At 44.7% G+C, this 8886-nt stretch overlaps 1 protein-coding gene across 1 annotated transcript in view; it reads right to left on the bottom strand.

The window, feature by feature from the left end:
* Positions 1 to 4051: 4051 nt before the first annotated feature.
* The window catches only part of LOC114069451 (protein BEAN1-like), a gene marked incomplete at its 5' end in the record, with an annotated part of 15677 nt that continues 10842 nt past the window's right edge, over positions 4052 to 8886 (bottom strand). Inside the window, 2 exon segments of the mRNA XM_027906231.1 lie at positions 4052 to 4561; positions 4563 to 4769. Of these exon segments, the coding sequence (XP_027762032.1) occupies positions 4429 to 4561; positions 4563 to 4769 (340 nt within the window).

Consider the following 8886-nt stretch of genomic DNA (forward strand, 5'->3'; position numbering starts at 1 on the left):
GTGGTGTCTCCTCTGACCTGACTTGCTGCAGGTGTGAATTTGACTTCATGTCTTTTTAATGGCCCATCTTGATACAGATTGTCCTCATGACATGACAGGTTTAGAGATGAATATCTGTCTCACTGCTAACCACTGGGAGTGGGTGGCTTCTCCTGATCCAGTGTGCTCTGGGCTAAGAGAATCTGTTTCCAGAGGGTACTGGCAGAGCATCTGGGGCTTGGAGAGCTGCTAATACTGATTGAAAAAACCACAACTGCCAACTCCCAGACCATGGAGCACCATCAGACACTGTCAGACAGTGACAAAGAGAGCACATGGGAAGCTCTGCTGGAAGGGGGGGACTGAAACTTGCCCTTTCCATCTCTGGTAATGTGGAATCTTTCTTCCTCCAAGATGTATCAAATATTAATTCTCCATTTCCCCTCGGTTCTAAAATCTCATTTCTATATGGCAGTGAAGAACAGCTTCCTGTTCTCTGTCATGCAAACTCAAGAAAAATAAGAACCAGGCCATTTAACTTTCTTATTCCTTCCTCCAGGCATCAGGTTCATTAGATTGTAGAGCCTAAGCCTGGGTGTTTCCTAACAGAGCAGAGGGAAAGGACAGCTGTTTGGAATGTCTGAAGAACAGCAGCACTGTTTGTATTTGCAGGCTGCTGCTGTTAATTTTTCCTTTTTTTCCTAGCAGTGTAACACTCTTGGCTCATATTCAGCCCCCATCTGCCTCAGTCTCATCCTCAGACACTCCCCTGCATTCTGACAGGTCACTGTGTGGTGCATTTGTGACTTTGAGCCTGCATTTCCCAAGTGCAGGAATTGCATGTGTGTTCCCTGAACTGCATCTTGTGCTTTCCAGGCAATTTCTCTCTCTCTTCAAATTCCAGTCCTGTCCTCCTACATATTGCTGATTGTCCTAGTTTAATGTAGTTTGTTGATTTTAAGAGGTCCATTCCTTCTGAAATCCAGCAAGACTCAGTATTTTCATTAGGACATGCCTGACACATTCTTTCAAACTAACCCAGAGAAGTTGATACATACTCCCTTGTATGATGATTATTATTTTAATTCATAAAAGGCTATGGCTATAATTTTATCTAGAAAGTATTTCTGTAGTTTAGGGAGAGGAATGATTTGTCAGACTGCACCAAGACCAGTTAAATCAGTCTGATGTGCTTTCCATTCAGGAAATAAACCATTACTCACCTTGCTGTGCGAAAAAAAATGATCTGTTTGAACACTTCTGGGAGAACTGGCCTTTTATTTCCTGGCTTTTCATCTTTTCCCTTGGTGGTATGTAGCTATTTTCCAGTGTCCTGACTTCAGTGATTTTCACAGGTACCCATGAACGTGCCACTGAGGGTTTCTGATGCTTCTGGAAATCCCCAGAGCACTTCAAGGCGAACAGTCCTCACTGCAGCAACTCTGCAGACTCTTCCCTTCCTGCTCTGATCTTGGCTGGGCACACACTGGCCCCACTGTTCCCGTGGTTGCTTATTCCTGACAAATGTGAACCCCAAAAGCAAGTGATTAAAGGACAAGTTGCTTTGTCAGCAGTTGCTCAGCTGCCCAGTTACCCGGAGACCAAAGGTGGGTGGTCCAAAAGTGGTTCTGACGACATAAAAAAAGCACAGCAACCATACCAAGAGTGTATGTTCTTTACTAAAAGTCCCGTGTAAAGATCAGTACTAAAAGTAGAAGCAAAAGAGGTGACTACAGAAATACAGCATTGTGATCACATGGCAAGAAACAGCGTGGGCAAACAGTTTATTGGTCATGGAATAAGTGACAGGCCTGTGTCAAGCCTGGGTTTTAGCACTGGCATTAGAATTTTGCAAGAGTTTAGGATGAAATCTGATAGCAGGATGGGAATTTCTTAAGAGCAGCATCAGGAGAGACCCTGCCAACTTTGCTGAGATTTATCTGAGACGTTAAATATTCTTAAAGAAATGAAAACATGCCCTTATTGCATCATTACAACAAATCTCAGCACTGCTGCAGTAGTAGTCTTGGAGGCTGTTGGAGCAGCCCTAGAGCTGCAAACTTCTCTCTGTAGTGTTTTAGAACTAGAACTTCTCTTTCTAGTGCTGTCTGTTTGCAGAGGTATTTGGTTGGATTTATAAGCTTTTCTTCCCCCCAGAGCTTTGTTGGATATCACCCAGTTAAAAACAGCAACAAGAACAGAGAATTCTAAGCCACTCTCGCAGGTGATCATGGTAAGGTATCACTGGAGGCAGCAAACTCTGCCTTTAATCCACAGTTTGTTTTGGAAAGATATGTGTTTGTAATGAATGACAAACCCCTGTGTTCAGTGGTAACTCAGGAAATGCTGCAGTATGGAAGTGGGGTTATTCTGGGATTGTTCTGATTGTTTTGGTGAATCTGTGGTATCGGGATGCCCAGACTTTCTGGAGTGGTTCACACCACCAGAGGGAGCAGACAGTGTAAGAAACGCTGCCACTGACAGCCCACATCGCAGTGCTGGGGATGCTTCAACGTTACCAAAAGATGAAAGAATTTGATTAGTTTTCTGTAACCTTCCTAATGCGTTGCTGTCATGAAGTAAAATGTCCATCTCCCATTTTCATCAGAGGTCTGCTTAAAATCAGCATTTCTGTGCTGGTTTTCATCCCTGGCCCCTTACTGGTGATGATTATTGCAGGATACTTTGCGTACCACAAAACTTGTTTAAATAGTACTTTATATAGAGGAATTGTTCTCTCTGTTAAAAAATACAAATATAAAATACAGCCTCCGTTCTGCCAATGCCTGCCAGCAGTTTTGACATGCAAAAGGGTGGGGTTTTTGTTCTTTTGGGTATAGTGCACTGAGGATATTGAAACCCTTGCTGAACTGCAAAAGAATTCTGTTATTTTAGCAAAATACATATTTACTGTCGTCTACTTGACAAAAAATGCATCCTTACCTTATCTCATCATGTGCCTATGACTCAGTAATGGTATAATTTATATAGCAGTAAGAACCATATAATTACTTCCCATCTAAGTATTAATTATAATTGTGTCAATCTTTGGAGTGTTGGATGATGATTACGGTTGAAAATCATTCATATTTACAGAAAACCTAAGTGCAATTTTAATTATTTGGATGATGGTTCCTTTTGAACACAATTATAGATTTAATATACTCCATTTTATGTATCCTTTGGTGGAAATAGTAAATGGGAATAGTAAATAAAGTCCTTTCTAGAAGTCGTTTTTTTTTAAAATTTCAGTGAAAATACCTCTAAGATTTAGTGGAGATGTCCCTCTGATAACTCTGCTGAGTGGTGCTCGCTGAAGATGTGGATACCCAGGGCTTTTCCATTAGACAGAGAACTTAAAAATGGCTTAAAAATGTGTAGTGCAAACACAAGATGGATTGCTTTTCTTGCAATTACTGGTTTCAAAACGTCACAGCCAAGAAGTTTCCCGTGGATGCTTTCCCCAGGAAAGCACAGGGCTGAGTTCTCCTGGCTCTCTCTGTGGGTTGTGTCTGTCCTCAGCCAGACTCACTTCCAGATGAGGAGTGGGACTATTCCAGGCAGAAGTGAACAGTGGGATCCGAACTATTTTAAGGCAGTCAGGTGGAAGTGTGCTGTTGTCTCTCACCCTTCGATCTCAGGGCTCTCCTCTAGTCCCAGTCTCGCAGCTTGTTTTGCTGGGCCATGAAAAGGAAGAGGGGCAAGCAGATCTTCTTGTCTCACAGATGCACCTCAGGGTGAACAGGCGGGGTCTCTGGGGTGTGATGTCCTTTGTTTGAGCATCCACTGTCGCTTCTCCATCACTTGCTGATGGCTTCTTTGAGGAAGACTTACAGCAGCCTTTGCAATGGTGTGGAAAGAGTGGCACCAAGGGAAAAATGTGGCAATCCAAATATTATTCTCCTTTTCTTCCTTTGCTTCTCTGTAGTACTGCTCATTGTCATTTTTAGGCAGTGCCTTGTCTCTGGACACTGAAATACGTACTTAGACAAAAAAATCAAAAGACAAAAAAAATTAAAAATACTTTGTTGCCAACAACCTGAACGAAATGTGCTCGTGATACCTTTTTAATGACAAGAAAATGCTCTTCTTTTGCCTTCTGCTCTAAAACATGCAAAGTCTCATAACATCAACAGGTAGGCTTGCCTGGGTAACTCGTATCTCCATTGGGAGTGTCTGATTTCAATGTGTTTTGAAGTGCTTCAGGAAGGTCGGGTGTTCTGCTTGTCACTGCTGCTCTTTCATGCTGTGTGAGGTCATGGAACACTTTGAAGCACAAAGAGGGAAGTTTAGGGAAACTTTAAAAAGTCACTGTAAAAACTCAAATCCCGTTGCATCCCTGTTTAAAGATATAAAATAGGTAAAACTTCCAGAGGTTTTGTTCTTCCATTTAAACGTTTTTGTGGGTCTGAGTTCTTCAGAAGTACTGAAGGAAAGAGCCACTTCTATTCACGTGATCTGGGGTCTGATAGTGGAGGAATTGCTCTGTACCTCTGCCGGGGCACGTGGGATGGGGATATTCTGTTCACACCCCACTGATTTGAACAGGGGCACAGCCTCCAGGGAGAGAGGTGACAGAGATGGATGGAACGGGCTGCTGCAAGTCCTGCAGCCTGACTGCAGAATTTGCAGCCTGTCCTGTAGTCCCAGGTGCTGCTTCCTCTTCCTGGCTAATATAGATGTTTATAGATGTTTCATTCCCTTGACAAGGGTCCATGAGAGAGTATGGGGGGGGATCATCTGTGGGAATATATATTTGTGTTGCTCCTGGCCCCACACATTCATCATAGCTGAAAGAAAAAAAGGAATTTTTCATTAGGCTCCCGGGGAACAAAAGCCACAGTACATTATTTTCAGCGTAACAAGGGCAGGTAAAGTGAGAAGAAAAGGATCAGAAGGTGTTTTGTTCCTCAGCCCACTCTTTGCTTGCCCTGCCGTGTGAGACAATGGAGAGCATAACCCCTAAAAGCACACCTCCAGATCCATGCAGATAATCCCAGAGGTGCACAGGCACCGTAAACACAATGCAGCCACGGCTCATTCCTGCTCTCACCTGCCTGGAAGAGCCAAGTTAGGAAACGGCTGGGGGGGAAAGGAAGTGGTGCTGCTGTTTAATTATGAAACTTTGGTGGAGTGTGAAGTGCAGTGGCACTGAGGGCTGTCCTGCTCACTCCCAGCCCCTGGAGCTGGCACATGGCTGTGCTGCAGACCTGTGCTGGCAGGGGCAGAGCTGTGATGAATAATCCTGACTCATGCTGGTCATTCTGAGGCTCTGCAGATGGCCCATCACATCCCTCCCAGAGAAGAGGGATGCAAACAGACAGATCTGTGGGGTTTCCATGAGGAGCCAGCTCAGGTGGAGCCAGGTTTTGTAGATCTGTCTGTGCCACCAAGCTGGTGCCAGGGGAAACTCTTCATTCCCTCCCCACACTGTGTCCTGGTGGGAATGCAGAAGGCTCCTTGGATGGCAGCTTGGCCTGCACAGCTGGACTTTGATGATCCTCACGGGTCCAGCTCAGAGTATTCTGTGATTCTGAGGACAGCAAGCCTGGATAGACCAGTCTGTCTTTGTGTTTTGCCATGTTGTGTGTTACAGGCAGCAGATGGAACAGGGAATGCACAGGAGCAGGATCCCTGCACTGGTACTGGGGTGCAGGGAGTGCCCTGCAGCCCCACCAGGGCTGAGCAGAACTGCTCCCCCTGGGCTGTCTCTGCTGCCCCTGAATCTGTCCAGGTTCTGCTCCCTCTGGGCTGTCTCTGCTGCCCCTGAATCTGTCCAGGTTCTGCTCCCTCTGGGCTGTCTCTGCTGCTCCTCTGTCTGTTCTGGCAGCTCCTGTCTGCCCACACACCCACCCTGCCTCCACTCCAGCCATCCTTCATCTCCAGAGGGCTGAAGGAAGCTCCTCTTTTCCCAGCTCACTGGCTACAGGCAAGAGTGAGACAGAGCCACAACACCATGACGTTAAATGTTAGACCTGCTTTGTTGGCTGCCTTGTTAAACCATTTCAGGAGCATTTGAAATCCCGTTCTGAACAAGGATTTCCTGTAAAAAAACCACCTTTGCTTACTCAGTTAACCTGAACAACATTTGTCTGGAGGCAGAAAAATCGAGAACTGCAGAGCTATTAAGATGTAGGATATTTCCTGAAGCTTGGGATATTTAGCATATGTCTTCCCAGCAGGCTGCAGGCACACTTTCTGCCCCTGGCTTGTGTTCTGCCAGGCTAAACCAAGCTAATAAACTCTCCTGGCAGGCTGTGGGTGCTGTGCCTCCTGCAGCCCAGCTTGGAGGCCCTGCCTTTACTCAATCTTAGCTTTTCCTGGAGTGCCCCTCATGATTTTCATGCAAATAATAGGTTTTGATGCCGTTGTTCCTAGTCCAGGTGATGGAAATGTGTTTTTTTTTTTTTTGGCAAGAGAAAGGTAAGAAAGGGAAATCATAGTTTTGGGTTAAGAAACTCAAATATCCATAAGTGGTTTTATGTTTACACCCTTTTTTTCTTTATTTTTTTTTTAATATTAATGAGGGCAATGGCTTTAAATTCAGACTAGAAAATTTCCATTTCCCCATAAGAAAATGATATTTAAAAACATAAGTCTGTTCTGAAGACCCAGAGTAGGGCTCCCAACTACTTCAGAAAAAAGTCCCAGCGTATAGGAATTAGAATTATTTTGGTTTAGAGCATGTGAAAAAGATTTAGCCTCTGCTAAATACACTGAAGCTTTCAAACATACCTGGTAGTCTTTTAAAAGTTATTGGACCTAAGTCAGAGATCAAGGACTTGGTTTCCTCAACTCTCCCTGAACTCAGTGAGAGTAAAGGGAAGGTCACCCTTTGCAGGGTTGCTTGCTATGAGCTGCATCTTCACTTCATTTACATTTTGCTGACCCAAAGCCCAGGGAATTTATTTAAAATCTTTCCCCAGATTTTGACTGACTGAATCAGGCTAATGAAGAGCACTTAGTGTTACCACAGCAGAAGAGTTTCCATTCAGAAAAGCCCACAGGAGTTTCAAGGTGGAAAATTTTCAATCCTTTTTTTGCCAAGACACAAAAGCAAAGAAGCTTCTCTGTCTCCTGATTCTGGACCCGGGCCCAGCACGTGGGAAATCTGCCACTGAGCTGAAGGGGAAGTGGGCACAGTGGGCACTGTTTCTTCCTGGTGTTTCCTGATCGTCTGCATTCCCCTCCCTTGGATTTAATTTACGATCTTTCCTGAGCCACAGCTCGGCTTTGCAGAACTAAACTGCTCGGTGGGATAAACAGCAAAATGAGCTCTTGCCAAGGTGACTTTTAAGTGTCAAGACAAGTGGGTACAAATGATGGTATTCAAGGCCTGTTTAGTTCCAAATATTGATATATTACTGTCAGGGCTCTTTTTCTTCACACGTATGATGGCCAGAAATAATGATCTCTTTTTCTCCACAAGCAAGTGGCACTTAAGATCACACTTAAAAAATTTGATGAGGTAATAAAGGAAACACGCCAGACTTTCAATTTAAACGGCTTTTTGGCACCTCCACAGCTTTACCTACAGATTGTTGTGGCCAAGAAGAGAATTGCAAATAATTCAGATAGTTGTTTGGGTTTTTTTTTCGGTAATTTTTGTTTTATCAGTTTATGATCTCGATGCTCAATTTCCCATGTGCTTTTCTATTAAAGGTGTCTCTGCCTGTAGAGCTGTCACTGCAAACAGCTATTGCTGTTAGTGACAGTGAAGGCTGCAGACAAGGTTCCTGGTATTCCCTGTTAAGGATAAAATGGAGGTGAATTAAGGTCATACAAGCACTTCACCTTTGTTGTTTTCCTCGGTTTCCAAGTGTTTTGTGGTTGGGTTGGTTTTGTTTGTTTGTTTGTTTGCTGTTGTTGCTTGCTTGGAGGTTTTGGTTTTTTGTTTGTTTATTTTTCCCCTTCTCTTTAACAGCATCAGCAATGTGGTTGTGCTTTCAGAGTGCTGTTGTAGAGGTATTCCAGTAGTGCAACTGATGTATTATCAACACTACAAGCATGAATTTTATTTTGCAGTTTCTCCTTCAAAAAAGACCTCAATGTCTAAAGTTATAAAGCTTTATGATAGCTTTTTCTTTATTGGAGGATCTAAGCAAGTATTATAAGAAGTAACCCACAGCTGGACAGGCATCCACTGCCCATGTGTGTTTGTGGTTGGGAAATCATTCCTCCAAAGATTTAAGGGATTACTTATTAAAAAGTTGCAGTAGCAAGAATGTCTTGCAGTTGATCAGCATGTATTGATGCCAGTGATAATGGACCAAAACCTTCCTGTCACTTTAAAGTGTAGCTTCACATTTAGGAGAAGAGGTGGAGGGACTCTTGCGTTCCAGTGCAGGGAGGTGTGTCCCAAACCAGTCCTGCAGTGTCACCTCTGCACCTCTGACACAGCCTTTAGGGTTCTTTCTTTTCACTTGTGAACTAAACCAGAATGAAGGAGCTGCTTTTCACCAGCTGGTGTGGAAACCTCGGGACCAGAGGGGCCAAGAGGTGTCTGCAGTGATGGACAGCACTGAAGGGATCCAGGACATCCATAACCAGCTGGGATGTCATCCCTGAGACTGGAATGACAGTGTTACATGTGAGTCCCCTCAGTGTGATGACCAACGCTGCTGCTTTCAGCTGGGAAAGGGGCAGCTGGAGAGCTCAGGATGTGCAAAGATGTGGTGTCAACATGACCCAAATTCTGTGTCAGGTCTGTTCATCTGGAGAGACTGAGGGGAGACCTCCCTGCAGTTCCAACTGCCTGGGCAGGGGCAGAGGAGGGGCAGGACTGAGCTCTGCTCTGGGGGGAGCAGGGACAGCCCCCAGGGAATGGCTGGAGCTGTGTCAGGGCAGGCTCAGGGTGGATCTCAGGGAAAGGTTCTTCCCCCAGAGGGTGGTTGGCACTGAACAGGC

The sequence above is a fragment of the Empidonax traillii genome, unplaced genomic scaffold (genome assembly GCF_003031625.1).
Source record: "Empidonax traillii isolate 1590-97213 ecotype Southwest subspecies unplaced genomic scaffold, ASM303162v1 scaffold1262:size201849, whole genome shotgun sequence".
Classification (NCBI taxonomy): domain Eukaryota; kingdom Metazoa; phylum Chordata; class Aves; order Passeriformes; family Tyrannidae; genus Empidonax; species Empidonax traillii.